The sequence below is a fragment of the Protopterus annectens genome, chromosome 4.part0 (assembly GCF_019279795.1).
Source record: "Protopterus annectens isolate FY-2018-M chromosome 4.part0, PAN1.0, whole genome shotgun sequence".
NCBI classification, from domain to species: Eukaryota; Metazoa; Chordata; order Ceratodontiformes; family Protopteridae; genus Protopterus; species Protopterus annectens.
In genome coordinates this window covers 1,414,543,992-1,414,561,482 of record NC_056733.1, presented here as the reverse complement: position 1 = coordinate 1,414,561,482, position 17,491 = coordinate 1,414,543,992, and the positions used below count along the sequence as shown (strand labels likewise).

At 43.1% G+C, this 17,491-nt stretch overlaps 1 protein-coding gene across 5 annotated transcripts in view; it reads left to right on the top strand.

The window, feature by feature from the left end:
* The window catches only part of TCF7 (transcription factor 7), a 1,045,913-nt gene that overhangs the window by 696,244 nt on the left and 332,178 nt on the right, over nucleotides 1-17,491 (top strand). For 3 of the 5 annotated variants that reach the window (XM_044069244.1, XM_044069247.1, XM_044069249.1), the window contains one exon: nucleotides 4,972-5,058. The exons of the other annotated variants lie outside the window; for them this stretch is intronic. In XM_044069244.1, the coding sequence (XP_043925179.1) occupies nucleotides 4,972-5,058 (87 nt within the window). The remainder of the gene's footprint in view (nucleotides 1-4,971; nucleotides 5,059-17,491) is intronic. 5 annotated transcript variants of the gene reach the window in all.

The window sequence follows — 17,491 nt, the reverse complement described above, 5'->3', positions numbered from 1 at the left end:
TGAAAAATCAGCTTCTTTGCTCTAATATGAACATTTTCAGTACTTATTTGCATAAGGAAGGATCATTAATAAAAGCTGTTAAATACAGAAGGCATCAGTACTGAAACCATAGAAATTCTGGAGTTACTTCACTGAAAATAGCCTCATTAAATGACTGTGATTTAACTCCATGCTTTCAATGTAGTCATTTCTGTAGAGTGCTCCAAGAAAGCAGTAATTGCCATTTTGTAGATCAAGGATAGTGTAAATGTCTACAGCTATAAAGGAAACATTGCATTTGCTGTTCAGAATCACTTTATTCATTGACTCACATCATAAGGCCTAGCCATAGACAAACAGTACTCTGATGTTCAGGGCAACATATACTGAAACCCAGCAAGGTTTTGAGCACTAACCCAGTACTTCCCTGCAACTTTTCCATTATACCTTTGCATGACTGTAGGAAGTTTAGTTGTGTGGATATATGCAAAAACATTTTGGCATCCTCATATGTAATGCCCCAGTAGATTAGATGCTGCATAAAACAAGCACTACTCCTCCCAAGCTATTAAGTCTCACATATATAGAGACTGCCATAACCTGTCAAACTTTGACCCAAATATATTCAAACTCTCTCTTCCATCAATTGGTCCTTCCTTCACAACCTCCCACTTGAAGAAGCTGTTCTAAAATTTAACAGCTTATTTCTCAACATTCTCAACTCCGTGGCCCCCATCAGAAAAATAAGGGTTAAGTCGATAAGTATGCTCCCTGTTTTTCCAAAGATAGTCTCTTCCTCATGCAGAAAAGGGACAGTGCTTGAAAATCCTGGAATAAGCACAAAGCTACCTAAAATCTCCAGCTCTACAGGGAACTTAGAAACCGTGCTAAAAAATAAATCTACTTTGACAAAAAACTTTTTAATTCAACCATCAAAAAAATCCTCATACCAACCCTCAAAAATTCTGATCCACTATCAACAAGATTCTGTACCCTGGAACCCCTCCCCCAATCCTTTTCCTAACACCTCCTCTATCGAAACCGCCACTCTTCTGAACTCCTTCTTCAGTAATTCCATACAGAACTTACTTAAACCTAATACTAACTTTATCCCTGACACCCCTCCACCGCCTCCTTATTTCACTCATTTCTTCATTAAACCCATCTCCAGCTCAACTATCCGATTGTTTCTCAATAAACTTAAACCCTGTTCCTCCTTCGCTAACAACCTTCCACCTTACTATCTTAAGTTAGCAACTTCCTCCATTGCTTACCCAGTTTCCATACTCATCAGTCGTTCAATTAAGGAAAATCTTGTCCCTGCTGTCTGGAAAAAATTCTACATTTTATCCCTACACAAAGGAGGAAACTCCACTGACCCTTCAAATTGTAGGCCCATTGCTATTCTTTCCCCCCTTTCTAAAATTCTCGAAAAGTATATGCACAGACAGCTCATTTCTTATCTCACCCAAGAGAACCTCCTCACCCCCACACAACATGGATTCAGACCTCGTAATAGCACCACTACTGCCCTTATATCTTTTGCTCAAGCAATTTCCTTATCTCTTGATAATAACAAATTAGTCTCATGCCTGTTCCTCGACCCCTCTAAAGCCTTTGATACTGTATTCCATAATCTCCTTCTCTCCAAACTATCCTCCCTTAAACTCTGTAACTCCTCTCTTAGCTGGTTTTCTAGTTATCTATCTGATTGGCTGCAATCTGTTAAATGGCTGTCTTCTACCTCCCCTTTCTCCCTGTTCAAACCGGAGTGTCACAAGGTTCCATCTTTGGGTCCCTCTTATTCAACATCTTTACTAACAACCTGTACCTTTCCTGTCCTCATTCCACTCTGATTCAATATTCTGATGACTGAGCTATCATCTCCACATCTGACAATCACCTAATCACCCTCACTTAAGAATCTCTGCATGCAGTTGAAAACTGGCTCTCTACTAATCAGTTACTACTTAACCCTAACAAAACTAAACTTCTACTTTTCCTGCCTAAATCTCTCCAACATCTCAAAACCTCCGTCTCCAGCTCCTCTCCAAATAGCACTCCCATCAAAGTTGAATCACATACTAAACTCTTCGGAGTTTATGTAGATGATGAACTTAAATCTGATATTCACATTAATAACTGTATTAAAAAAAAAACTCGTCAAAAACTTGGACTGCTATACAGGAACAAAAAATTCCTAACTCCAGAATCTAAACTGTCCTTAGCTCAAGCATATATACTTCCCAGCCTTCTTTATGCTACCCCATTATTAACCCAGCTCCAAAAGAATCTGACTACCAAGCTTGAATACACCTATAATAAAATAGCTCGATTCACCAGTAATCTCCCTTATCGTACACACCACTGTCTTTCCCTAAAAAAACTTCACTGGCTTGAACTCCAACACTAAGTACTCCTGCCACAGCTCCATCTGACCCACTATATCCTTCACCATCCCCTTGATTGTCCATCTCTGACTAATCTTATCTCCCCCTTTATCCCTAAGTGCAACCTACATAGCTCTGACCAACTTCTATTGTGTATCTCCAAACCTTACAAATCCGTCGGTAAGATACTCTATAGTCACTCTGAAACCTCTGCTTGGAACAAACTTCCTCTGCATATCTGTACACTTAATAATACCTACAGTTTTAAAATAGCATTAAAGGAATACCTGCATACCTCTTGGATCTGCTCCTGCAATGACCCCGCTTGAACATCTTCCTCCTTGCCTCTCTCTCAGCGGGTAATGCCCCCTTCTTTTCTACCTCAAATACATATTTAACTCTGAAAGTCTTTTGGCTTTTCCCAGTTAGGGGTCACCACAGTGGAACTCCGGTCCGCTCATGATTGGCAGTGGATTTTTACGATGCCAAGTTGCCAGCCCGACGCCCAACCTTCAAAGAAGGCACACCCATTTACGCTCGTACCTACCTGTATGTCTTTAGCGTCACTCGACCACGGGGAGGACATGAAGACTCCACACAGAAGGCGCTCCAGCAGAGAATCGAACGGGAGAACCTCTTGCTGTGAGGCGACAACGCTAACCGCTGCACCACCGCGGCCTTAACTACGTACATATTTAACTCTAATTTCTGATATTTCTACCTTCCCCATTCAATCTTCCTTTACCACTAATTTCCCTCCAATCTCCTCCTCAGCTTCTCCTCCAGTTCCTGACTCCTCTTAATGCTCTGTAATGCAATGACTGTCTTGCTGAATTCTCTTATGTCACAAATTGTTTTAAGTCTGACTTTCATATTTAGTGTACAATGTTCCTGTGATTTACTTTTATGTCTTGTCTTTGTTTTTTGTATTATTTTAGTTGCTTTATATAAAGATTAATCGAACTTTTCCTGTAATTTTTGTATTAATCACTGTATTGCTAAATGTTGTAATGGAGTTTTTCTCCTCGGGTCTCTGCTGAAAAAGGGCATCTTGCCCAGTCAGACCTACCCAGTTAACAAATGTCAAGTAAATACACTATTCAAAAAACAAGACTGCCAGTGTTTTCAGTTTTGCTTTTACAGTGCCTTATATTTTTCACTTTGTTCATCATAAGTAGACCTATATGTTTTTGCTGTGGCTCCTTAGCTAGGAGACACCCCTAGTAAAATGGATATCAGGCTTTTCATAAATCAAAGTCTTCAGAGCACAGTTGACTTTTCCCTTATGGTGAACTTATAAGTTGCCCTTCCAGAAATGGAGAAATATGTTTATAGCTGGTGTAATCTGGTTTATTTAAATTAATGCATTAATAAAGACTTGTGTGGCATTGCATTCAAAAGCCATTGTGCTGAATACTTGTATGTCCTTTATGGGTAATTTGCATATCTCCCATGCTGTGGGTGCACATATGTGTGTGTAATATATATAGTGTAGCCAGAGTGTTTATGCAAGATAGAAAGAAAGCAGAATGCTCTGAGAAACTCCACATAGATATGTGGAAAATATGAAAGTATGACAACTTCACACATCACATTACTCATAATATCACTTCATCATTCATTAAAACCTCCTGAAGTGAAAAAAAAATATAGCATAATATATAACCCATCCAAGAAAGGAGTGACAGAATCAATAACACAGCTAGAAGTCCATCCGGCATCTGTGTGTGTTGTTACTGTAAGAACATCCAAATCCAAAGTAAATCTTTTAAAGAAACATCATTTATGTCAGTGTGATTTGGAATACTAATTAAACTCAAGTAACCTGGAAACAATCCGTGCCAAAAATCTCTGTGATGCAGAGATAGTACGTCTGTACCAGATGTTTACAGAAGTATATCTTTTAGTTTGGAACCTTCCGATTGTACCCATATGTAAAAACATATACATTGCTGTGTACCTTCATTACTGTAACTTATTAGGTGCCTTAATGTGGGATAATAGCATGCATACTATAGATGGAGTCAGTAGCATTCAGACCACTTACTGGATGCATGGGTCAAATTGCATCACCGTCCATGAGAAAGTACAGTAATAACGTAAAAGATACAAGCCTAGCTAGGATGGTGAGATGGAGACCTCATTTGTCATAAAATTATCATTAGAATATGACAATTACTGAATAATAGCTAATGATGATATAAAAATAAAAACACAGATTAAGCACCTTATAAAGATTTTTGTATAGTCAGTATGCATGTTTTGCACTAGTTTCCTATTAAAACAAGTTTACTAAGATTATCAGGGATTGTGTCAGTTGCAGTAACCAGGTACTGATGGCTTGAACTAATGGAATACTGACTGGTAATTATTTTGTGTTGAAAGCTGCAACATTTAGGAAGATGTCATTCACATTTGTGTGAATGTGCATTTTATATCTTTTTCGGACTAGTGTACATAGCCTAGTTGTAATATCCACCACCAGTTTCTTTAAATCCATTTGGAGACAGATTACAAGGGGCAAGCTAGGTCAGGAAACAGTAGGGGTTTTCCTCATTCACCTGCACCATCTCTTCATGATTTTTTTCTTCCCTGACCCCAGGCAAAGCTCACCTGTGTACAGTCTCCCATCTTGTGGATTTAGACAACCTTATACATCAACACTTTCTCCAGCTGCTCCACTCTCCAGGTAAGTGTGGGCTGTGTGAGTCAGGATCAGCGCTCCCTGTCTCACAGCTTGCAGTTTGTGCATCGTACTGTCATTGTCAGGGAATGGCCTGAGGGACCCAGAACCTGGCAGCATAGCAGCAGCACTAGTCCGTGCTTTGTCTGTCGCATTACTGTCTTGTCTCGGTGTGCTTGTAAAGCTCTCATTCTAGTCCTCAGGCAGGAATGCATTATATTAGTTAATATGCAATTTCAATTTAGTGACTGGAAAAAAATATGTAAATGTCAAAATGAAATTACCAGAACCTAAGTAACACCGATTTTCTAAGCCACAAGAAAAAAAAAAGACTGAAAATAAATTGCATTTCGGATGATTAATTTCCCTAATGGTGTTAATTGTTCTAAATGACAATTATGGAATTTGATCAAAAATAAGACTTTTCTTAATGTATGGAGTTATTCTTTGCTGACTTTTTCTGATGTCTGATTTTCTTTTCCTGATTATTTTAAAGATCCTGATTATTTTAAAGATCAGGTAAAGAGGTACAAAACAAAATGAGACTGCTGCATCTGTTTCCATCTAACCTTGGAATTTACTTATGTACACTGTGCAGTACGGTCATATTTTCATATAAAATAATAGTTTTATGTGAAAATATGCCTTTAAAACACTGGCAGAATGCAGCCTCATGTTCACACCCTTCCAGTTATGTGACTATGAAGGACTTCACACCATGACATGTTTTCAAGGGCAGATGCTTTGCTGTTTCAGTTTTTGCCCTATGGGAACATAAAGTTTAACTCCTTCATTTTTAAGTTATGCCAGTGCTTTATGCGTCTCCTTTTTGTTTTGGAAATAGTTTTGTACAGGTATGTTCCCTATATCAGTGTGGGCCTACAACACCAAACCAGCTACAGTAAACCTGAGAGTTTTACACATTCATGATCACAAAGAAGACGGTCTGCTAAAAGTAATATTTAATAAATAAACTTTATTAATAGGATGTCGCTTTTGACAGTATTCCTACTGTTTAACATCCAGTTAAGTGACTGAGTCCATGACAACTGGGAGGTTATCAGGTTGTTTTAATCAATGTGAAACTCAGAGAAAAGAATGAAGGTAAGTGTTATATGTTGTCCTACTTTATCCATTTTCTCAGAGGTTTGTGCATTCTCACAGTTATTATGTAGTTTGTGGATGGGAGAGTTTCCCCCTACATCAGGTATGCAGAGAGGCAAAGTGCTTCTATGTTTTATGACCTCAGGAGTATCACTGTTTTGAGTTGCAAGCTCACAATACTTTAGATGTTTGGGGATCAGTTAATCATATGTTGACTAAGTGATACCGAAGTTACTCACACTAGATTCACTTTTGGCAGACTGCCCATTATAGTGAGCCCTCTCTCCCAACACATGCTCATAGGCACACACACACACACACACACACACACACACACACACACACACACACACATTTTAATTCTCATACTTGGCACTTTTTATAGCAAGTAATTGTATCACCCAAAGCCAGATTATCAGGCTTCTAAGCATAATAATGTGATTACAGAATATGTCTGAGTTGCCTGCATTTTGTGTTTCACTTTTTCATTTTTTTTAAAAAATACATGGTTCTTTGACTGGACTACATTCCACACACAGATGCATATTGTGTGTGGGCAGCTAGTTTCTCATTCACTTTTGGAAGGTAGGAAACATATTTGCACTTGATCTGTAAGCATCTGGATAATATGGAGTTAAGCTTAAAAACATGCAGATTATTAGACTCTATAATTTTATAAACAGTGCCTGGGGCTCACAAGTGGTGTCAGGTAAGAGTTTGCTTTCACATGATATAATCCATAATGTGGCCAATCCCAATTCATAAACAGCATAAATCTCACCAGTATAGTGCCATACGTGCTTTGTATTGGCTTCCACTGCTCCAGGTTTACATACGGTAAGGATATGTAAATGTGCGATGTTCTTCGTGTTTCACTGTTGCAGTCATCACATTTGGTTTGTCCCTGCCAGGGTAGCCGTCGGCTGGCCTGAATACCAGAGACTTAGTATTTCTGCGTTGGTTGCTGTCACTTGAGGACTGACATCAGGTTGTCAGTAGTATAAAGTCAGACAGGCGACACCATTACATCAGTCTTTCTTGCCATGGAGCCCAAAGCAGAGGCAGTTCGCACACCCAAGAAACCGACTATCCACTCTCAGACGCCTGCATCCTTGCCTCAGTCTCAAATGCTTAAAATGGCGGAAGACCTTATCATGCTGATCAGGGGAAGCCAAGCTACCCCCTCAAAAAGGAAAAGAGATCTGTCCCCAGTAGTTCTGTCTGAACAAGAGTCAGACGAATCTGATGCATCTGACTATGAAGACATACAACCCCTCTCCACTTATGAGGATTCTGCTGCAGAGGATTCCATTCCTTCAGCCTCTCCCCCAGAGGATTTTTCCTGTGGGTAAACCTGCATACTTTAAGGGAGCATTTCCAATGGGAAACTAAGGACTACCCTCAGTCTAAAAAGATACTCAGGGAATTCCTAGATCTTCCACAACACAGACCCTTGGCCATCCCCCCAGATGTTCTTCGTGTTTCACTGTTGCAGTCATTACATTTGGGTTATCTGCTTGCAGTTGCCCTCAGTCAGCCTGATTAACAAAGTCTTGGTACCTACGTCGGTTGCTGTCTCTTCTTATGTGATGTCAGGTCGCCAGGGGTATAAAACATGCAGCCGACGTCATTACATCAGTCTTTATTGCCGTGCGGTGCCCGAAGCAGAAGCAGTTCGCAAGTGCCAGTCAGCCTACTCCTGAAATTTTCATTTTCGTGTTTCAGAACCAAAGTCTTCAACTAAAAGCTAAGTACTCCATTGGGGAAACTTTTTCTTGCTCTAAACCGATGTCAGTAAAAGTAAATAATTGCATTTCTTGTGGAAAGCAAATACCTCATAAAAATTTTCATTCGTACTGTATTTCTTGCCTAGGCCCTAACCATGACGTACCTCGCAGCTGGTTTTGTGCCTTATTTAAACCACGAACTGTCCGTCGTCGGTATATTTGCGCTTCTAAATATTTTGGTGCTCGGTTTAATTATCCTGATATGTCTTCGGTAAGCCGTTCGACTACCGACATTCCAAAAACATGCAAAGATAAAGACGGAGACAGGCTGCCCAGTTCGCTGGTGCTCAGTGAGGCACTTTTGCAGCCCCTGATACCTGCTACTTGAGATTCGCAGGCCTCTACTGAGACCCATTCAGAGTCCGGTATGCCACGAGATGCTTCAACTGTGGAACCTGTGGATGTCTCTGCCTTGGATAGGTCTGGAACCGCTGTGCAGGCACCGACTTCTGAGGGTGTATTCAGGTCTACTGACTTTCATATTAAACCAACGCCATCTTCTTCAAGGCCTAAAACCCGAACCATGCCTAGAAAACTGATGCCCAGACCACATGATCAGGTCTCTATGCCTAAAAAATAAGTGATAAGAATGGCTGAAGACCTTATTACTTTAATCAGGGGAAGCCAACCTTCCCCCACTAAGAAACCTAGGACTGAGTTTGCGTCTGATATTTCTGACCAGATTCCGAAATTTCTGTTTCCTCTGATGACCAGGATTTACCCTTATCTACCTATGAGGATTCTGATGCTGAGGACTCTATTCCCTCTGCTTCCCCCCAGAGGATTTTTCTTTTGGTGAAACCTTGCATACTCTCAGGGAGCATTTTCGTTGGGAAAGTCAGGATTTCTCCGATTCTAAAAAGAGGCTTACGGATTTCTTACTCCTACCCCAGCACAGGCCTTTAGCTATACCTCCTGTACTGGACATTGTTGATGATGCCTTTTCGGAATCTAGCATGGCCCCTGGCTCTACCTCCTGCTTCCAGAAAACCTGATAGATATTACAGGGTTCCTGACTCTCACAAGTTCCTTTTAAAAATCCTACTGCAGATCCTAAAACAGTTTCACAAGGACCCAAGGGCATTAAAGCTACTACTGCCAAAAATCTTCCCCCCTCTGATAGAGACTCCAGGGCGCTGGATAGATGGGGTAAGAAGGTGTACACTTCTGCAACTTTGGCCATTAGGGCCTTGAATTGCCAGTTTCATATGTTAAAGTATCAGCAGCATATTATTGGATTGCTTAAACAGAAAATGATGTTGACTTCTGATTGTGCTGAAAATAAGGATTTACAGGATTTAATGCATTCTGCTGAACAAGTTGGTAAACATACATTGCAATGTGGTTTTGATTCACTAGAGGCATCTTGCAGGGCTGCGGTAACTGGGTCTGTATTTAGAAGGCATGCTTGGCTTAAGGAACAATCCTTGCCAGGTCATGTTAAAGCGAAATTACTGGATGCTCCCTTAAATCAAGACGGCCTGTTTGGCAACAAGGCAGAAGAAGTTCTTAAAAAGATGGAGGAAAAAACTAAATGTATGCAAACTGCTAAAGATTTTTTACAAGTACAACCTCCAAGATTTAGTAGGCATTGGCCTTCTAAGAATTGGTCCTTTCCTGCCTCTTCCAGACCTTCTCAGTCCAAACCCAGATCCAGCAGAGCACCCAGGCTTCAGTCCCAGGGGATGCACAGAACTAAGCAATGGGGGGCCTCCACTTCCAAATCTGGGAGTAATAAAACTCCCCCATATAGTAAACTGTCTCAATGACTTCTTTGTAAAACTTCCAAGCACTTCTGAACTGACTACCCCTTTGGGGGGAAAGATTGCACATTATGCAAAGAACTGGGGTCTCATTACCTAGGATAAATGGGTCTTAAATATAGTGTTCCAAGGATACAGATTTCACTTCCACACATTACAAACTCCAAGCAGTTGGCCAGATCTACCTCCAAATCAGTGGGCAGAGGCCCAAAAGCAAGTACTCTCTCTTAAGCATAGGGGCTATTCAATTGGTACCAGAAGAGGAAAAGGGACAAGGTTTCTACTCGAGATTTTTCCTGATACCCACAAAAGACAATTCATGGCGTTCTATCCTGGACCTGTCTACTTTAAACACCTTTTTGGTGATTCCAAAATTTAAGATGCTGACTCTTCACCAGTTTCTTCCTATGCTAAGCAAAGATGCCTGGTTGGCAGCAGTAGATTTAATGGAAGCATACCTGCACATCCCAATCAGGAAATCTTGCAGAAGATACCTACGCTTCAAAGACAGCTACACGCACTATCAGTTCTCTGCACTGCCCTTTGGCTTTCTACTGTGCCCAGGGTATTCACAAAGTGCCTAGCTCCAGTCATTGCATTTTGCAGGCAAAGTAATATTCAAATATACCCATATCTGGATGATTGTGTCATTCAGGCAGAAAACCAGGACATACTTTTGAATCATCTGGCTTTTGTACAAAGGGTGCTAACTTGTCTGGGGTACATCATAAATGAAAAGAAATCACACCAGGTATCCTGTCAACAAATTATATTCCAGGGGGCAAGCTTGAATACAACCTCCCAGATGGCTTTCCTCACGCCAGAGAAACAAATTCACTTGACAACTTACTTCAAACAAGTGGCTACAAAATCCCTGCTATCTGCAAGGCAAATATGACAAGCCTTGGTGTTCATGACCTCCTGCATTCTTCTAATTCCATATGCAAGACTGCATATGAGGAAACTACAATAGTATCTAAAAAGCCTATGGTGTCAACATTCTCAGGATCTAGAAGCAATGATTCCTGTCATTCCTTGCCTACGCCTAGTGCTCCTTTGGTGGGCAGAGGCCTGCCACCAATACAAGGGACTACCATTCACACTACCCCCTGCCACCCAAACCCTAACAACAGATGCATCAGACTATGTATGGGGGGCACACCTGGCAGGGAAGTGCATTCAGGGCACTTGGAACCCAATTCAAATGCACCTTCACATCAATCATAAAGAAATGTTAGCTGTACAGAATGCTCTGACAGCCTTCAAGGACAGCAGTTTTCCAGGACAATTAATGGTAAAGACGGACAATACCACTGTTGTGTGGTACATAAACAAGCAGGGGGGGTACACATTCTTACCCCCTCTGCAGACTAGCCATGGCATTGTGGAACACAGCCTTGAGCTACCAAGTGCATCTACAAGCTCAATTCCTGCCAGGAAAACTAAATGCACTGGCAGACGGACTAAGCAGAAACCTAATAGACCCACAGAAGTGGAAACTGGAACCAAGAATTTTCAACATGTTGACAAGCAAAAGGGGGAGCCCTGATATAGACCTGTTTGCCTCCCCGCAGAACTATCAACTGGAAAAATTTTGCTCAAGGACTCCCCACAGACTAGCTTGAAAATTGGATGCTCTGTCCTTCAGCTGGAAAAACCTATCAGTTTATGCCTTTCCTCTTCTACCTCTGCTCTCCAAAGTACTACTAAAGATGAAACAAGACAAACCAAGGATAATTTTGATTGCACCAGACTGGCCACGCCAACACTGGTACCCCCTCCTCCACAGTGTGTCACTGTTGGCCCCATGGCACCTGCCTCAGACTCCTACCCTGCTGTCTCAGCAAGAGAACCAGATTCTGCACCCTAGCTTCTAACACTGAACCTTGCAGCCTGGCTAATTACATAATCTCTCCTCTACCATCCCTCAGTAAACCTGTGATAGATATCATTTTAGAGGCAAGCAGGCCTAGTACTAGAAAATCTTATGCTGAAAAATGGAAAAGATTCTGTGCCTGGAACCAGTCTCAAGGAACGAGTGCCCAATTTACCTCAGATTTTACAATACTTAACTGAGATGCTTCACAAGGGCCTGTCTTTTTCCTCAATAAAAATTCATGCCTCAGCCATTTCAGCTCATTATAACACAGTACCTCCCCTCTTCTCTCATCCACTGCTCAAGCAGTTCCTCAGAGGGGCCAAACATTTAAGACCACCCAGGAGAGCTCCAACTCCAGCCTGGGACCTTTAACTTTGTATTGGAGAAACTCACCCTTCCTCCTTTCGAGCCAGCTGCTACTGCAGATTTAAAAAAATTCCTTTCTTGGAAAACAGCTTTCCTTTTAGCCATCATTTCAGCAAGAAGGGTATCTGAATTACAGGCCCTTATGGTAGTGGAGCCTTTCATCATCTTTTATGCGGACAGGGTATCCCTCAGGACCAAACTCTTTCATGCCAAAGGTGGTATTCAGTGTGGCCTTTAATAAGTCCATTCATTTGCCAACCCTCTTTCCTAATCCACAGAACAAAGGGGAATGGATACTGCACTCCTTAGATGTGCACAGATAACTTGGACAGGACTAAACCTCAAAGGAAATCTCAACAACTGCTAGTGGCATTTGCTGCAGGGACAGAGGGGAAGGATATTTCAAAGCAAACCATCTCCAAATGGATAGACCATTGCATTCATTTCTGCTATAAGCACCATGGAAAACCTATCCCACAGGGGATCAGACCCCACTCAACCAGGACTGCATCTACCTCTACAGCCTTGCTCAGAGGTGTACCTACCATGGACATCCTAGAAGCTGCTACCTGGAGTTCTGTACATACTTTCACCAAGCATTACCATTTGCCAATTTTCTCTAAATCCAGAGCTGTCTTTGCCACTGCAGTTTTGCAGGGCCTTATAGCTGGCCCTAATGCTATCTAAATTCCTCCTCCCATCCTTAGCTTTGGGAATCTACCCAAATGTAATGACTGTAACAGTGAAACCCGAAGAACATAGTACAGTTGTGTACACTTACCATAAATGTAGATGTTCGAGTGTATTCACTGTTGCAGTCCTGGTTACCCTCCATCCAGCCCCCTAACTTCTTTTGGCTATACCTCGTCTCTCCTTTTCAATGCTTTACAGCTTTTTTGGTGTATTTGCTTATTTGTTGGAGGTATAACCTTATATATTTATAGATTTAATTGCTTCCCATTAGTGGGGCACCTGACATCTGGGGCAAGAAAAACTGATGTAATGATTTCGGCTGCATGTTTTATACCCCTGATGACCTGACGTCACGGAACAAGAGACAGCAACCGACGTAGGACCCAAGACGTTGTTAATCAGGCTGACTGAGGGCACTGCAAGCAGATAACACAAATGTAATGACTGCAACAGTGAATACACTCGATCATCTACATTTATGGTAAGTGGACACAGCTGTACTTTCTGGATGTGGTGGATGATGTTTTCCTTGAATCCAGCTTGACTCCTGACACCTAACCTCCTGCTCCCAGAAAACCAGACAGTTACTACAGAGTCCCTGACTCACACAAATACCCTTTGAAAAACCCAGCAGATGACTCTGAGGTCATTTCTCAAGGGGCAAAAGGGATTAAAGCAACCTCTGCTAAGAATCCCACACGCTCAGACAGGGATTCCCGAGCATTAGAGAAATGGGGTAAAAAAGTATACACCTCAGCTACTCTTGCTATCAGGGTACTAAATTGTCACTTCTGTATGCTTAAATATCAGCAACATGCCTTGGAACTCCTTAAACAAAAAATGTCTTCCTTTCCTGCTTGGGCAGAATCTAAAGATTTACAAGATTTAATGCATTCTGCAAGTCAAGTAACTAGACACACTTTGCACTGTGGTTTTGATGCCCTAGAAGCTTTTTGCAGGGCAGCAGTCACTGGATCTGTCATTAGAAGACATGCATGGCTTAGGGAACAACCTCTGCCAGACCATGTCAAATCTAAATTGTTGGATGCCCCCTTGCACAGGGATAACTTATTTGGCACTAAGGCAGAAGAGGTCTTAAAAAAGATGGAAGAAAAAGCAAAATCTATACAAACATCTAAAGATTTCTTACAGGTACAGCCCCCTAGATTCAGCAGACATTGCCCCTCCAAGCACTGGTCCTTTCCTGCTCCAACTAAACAGTTCCAGACTAGGCCCCCATGGAAACAGACCCCCCCCCCCCAAACAGCAGCCCCAGGGAATGCAGAGATCTAAGCAGTGGACTACCTCTACTTCAAAACCAGGGAGTTCTAAGCCACCCCCTTATGGTAAGAACTCACAATGACTCACCTCCTCCCGACCTCCCCTCTGCCCACCCTCACTTACCAAAACTCTCCTTTCACTTAAGCACCTGGGCCACCATTACCAAGGACCAATGGGTTCTGAACGTTGTGTCTCAGGGATACAAATTCTCCTTCCACACCCTTCAGACCCCAAAAGGGTTCCCAGATCTTCCACCAAATCAGTGAGCAGAGGCTCAAAAGCAAATCCATTCCCTGCTTTCTATGAGGGCAGTAGAGCACGTTCCTGCAGAACAGATAGGCCAAGGCTTATTCCAGACGTTTTCTGGTGCCCAGGAAAGAGGGCACCTGGCGCCCCATCCTCGATCTGTCCATTCTAAACACCTTCCTGGTGATCCCAAAATTCAAAATACTCACCCTCCAGTAGTTGCTACCCCATGCTCTCCAAGGGCGCTTGGCTAGCTACCCTAGATCTAAAAGAGGCCTACCTCCACATTCCTATTAGGCAATCATGCAGGAAATATCTCCGCTTCAGGGCAGGATCTCAACACTTTCAGTTCTCTGCGCTTCCCTTTGGCATATCTACTGCTCCCAGAGTTTTCACAAAATGCCTGGCTCCAGCCATTGCCTTTTGCAGGCAAAGAAATATTCAGATTTACCCCTGCTTAGATGACTGCCTTATTCAGGCAGACAGCCAGGAAAAGCTTCTCAAACACCTGGCCTTTGTAAAGACCCTACTAACCTCCCTAAGGTACACAATCAACAAAAAGAAATCAAAGCAGGTGCCCACCCAAAGGATAATCTTCCTGGGAGCAAGTCTGGACACAGAATCCCAGATGGCATACCTTACACCAGAGAAACTAAATTTCCTGACAGCCTACTTCTCTCAACTGGCCACCAGGCTCCAGCTTTCTGCAAGGAAAATCCTGCAAGCTCTGGGGTTCATGGCATCTTGCATACTCCTCATTCCATATGCTAGACTGCATATGAGGAAACTTCAGTGGTACCTAAAGAGCCTTTGGTGTCAACACTCTCAAAACCTGGAAACCCTTCTACCTATAATTCCTTGCCTCAGAAAAGAATTTCTTTGGTGGGCAACAGAATGCTCTCACAACAAGAGACTGCCCTTTTCCTCACACCCCACCACCCAGGCCCTCACCACAGACGCATCAGACTATGCTTGGGGAGCACACCTGGATGGCAGGTGCATACAGAGCCAATGGAGCCCACAGCAAATCTCCCTGTATGTCACTCAAAAAGAGATGATGGCTGTGCAGCATGCCTTAATAGCTTTCAAACCCCTTCTCTCTCCAGGGGTTTTCCTGATAAAAACAGACAACAGCACTGTGATGTGGTATACCAGCAAGCAGGGAGGAACTCACTCCTACCCTCTGTGCTGGCTGCCCATGACCCTTTGGCTCACAGCCTCTTCCACGCAACTACACCTGCTAGCACAATACCTACCAGGCTCTCTCAATTCCCCGGCAGACCAGTTAAGCAGATACCTTCTGGACCCACACGAGTAGCAGCTCAACAGAAGTACCTTCACCCTAATAACTTAGAAATGGGGAACCCCGAAGGTCGACCTCTTTGCCTCCCACACCAACCATCAGCTTAGCACGTTCTGCACCAGGGAGCATCACTGCATGGCTTGGAAAGTGAATGCCCTGTCCTTCCCCTGGGTCATCCTCTTGGTCTATGCCTTTTCACCCCTACCTCTCATCCTCAAAGTACTGCTCAAAATAAGGGAGGAAAAACCAAGGACCATTCTAATAGCTCCAGACTTGCCCCAACAACACTGGTACCCCTTGCTGCGCAGCCTGTCCCCACTGCCTCCATGGCATCTTCCTCAGATTCCAAACCTCCTAACTCAGAGGAAAGTGGAATTTATGCATCCACAATTGCAGACAATCAGTTTGGCAGCTTGGCTTATTCCCTAACCCGTAACCAATCTGCCATCCTCAGTAAACAGGTTCTGGATGTTATCCATGAGGCCAGATGCCCTAGCACCAGAAAGTCTTATGCAGATAAATGGAAAAGGTTCTGCACCTGAATCCAGGCTAAGGGGGCCAATACGGCACAGCCCTCCATCCCTGTCATCCTGGATTACTTAGCTGACCTACTACATAGTGGTCTCTCTTTCTCCTCTATTAAAATTCATGCCTCTGCTATTTCTGTACATTTTCCCACAGAACAGCCCCTTTTTTCACACCCTTTGATCAAACAGTTCCTCAGAGGGGCTAGCAACCTGTGCCTCCCAGAAGAGCACCAACAGCAGCTTGGGACCTTAATTTTGTCTTAGAAAAGCTCACCCTGCCCCCTTTCGAACCAGCTTCTTCGGCAGAGCTAACATTTCTCTCCTCGAAGACAGCATTCCTTCTGGCCATCACTTTAGCCAGAAGAGTCTCTGAGCTGCAAGCACTCATGGCGGTGGAACCCTTCATCATCTTCCATGCAGACCGGGTATCCCTCAGAGCTAACCCATCCTTCATGCCCAAGGTGGTGTCCAGTGTGGCTCTCAGCCAATCCATTAATTTGCCCACCTTCTTTCCTAATCTCCAGAACAAGGGGGAAAAGACTCTTCACTCTCTAGATGTGCACAGACAGCTCAGATACTATCTGGACAGGACTAAATCCTTCAGTAAGTCTGATCAATTGCTGGTTAGTTTTGCTACAGGGGCAGAAGGCAAAGCCATCTCCAAGCAAACCATTTCCAAATGGATAGCACACTGCATCCATTTCTGCTGCAAAGAGCGTGGTAAGCCTCCCCCAAGGGGGTCAGGACACACTCCATCAGAGCAGCCCCCATCTCTGCAGCTTTCCTCAGAGGAGTCCCCACCAGGGACATCCTGGAGGCTGCCACATGGACATATGTTCCCACTTTTACCAAGCATTACCACCTGCCTCTCTTCTCCAAATTCAGGGCAGGGTTTGCCTCTGCAGTCTTGCAGGGCATGCTAGCCAGCCCCTAGCTTCCTTGACTCCCTCCACCCATTTCTTCAGCTTTGGGAATCTACCCAAATGTGATGACTGCAACAGTGAAACACGAAGAACATAGTACAGTTGTGTACAGTTACCATAAATGTAGATGTTCGAGTGTATCCACTGTTGCAGTCCTGATTTCCCTCCCTTCATTCCCCTTTATTCTGTTTCTCCTTTTATTCTTGTTGTTCTCCTTTCCTTACAAGGGACATATTTGTATTTATTTTCCACTGGTTGGGTTCTTCCACCAGAACATGGCCGCCTACTTTGGGGGCTCCTGACAGGTTAGGGCAAGAAAAACTGATGTAATGGCATTGGCTGCCTGACCTTATACTACTGACGACCTGACGACAGTCCTCAAGCGACAGCAACCGATGCAGAAATACTAAGTGTCTGGTATTCAGGCTGGCCGAGGGCTACCCTGGCAGGGATAACCCAAATGTGATGACTGCAACAGTGAATACACTCGAACATCTACATTTATGGTAAGTGTACACAACTGTACTTTACGTGTAATGTGAGTACTCCCAAACAAATTCATAGTTC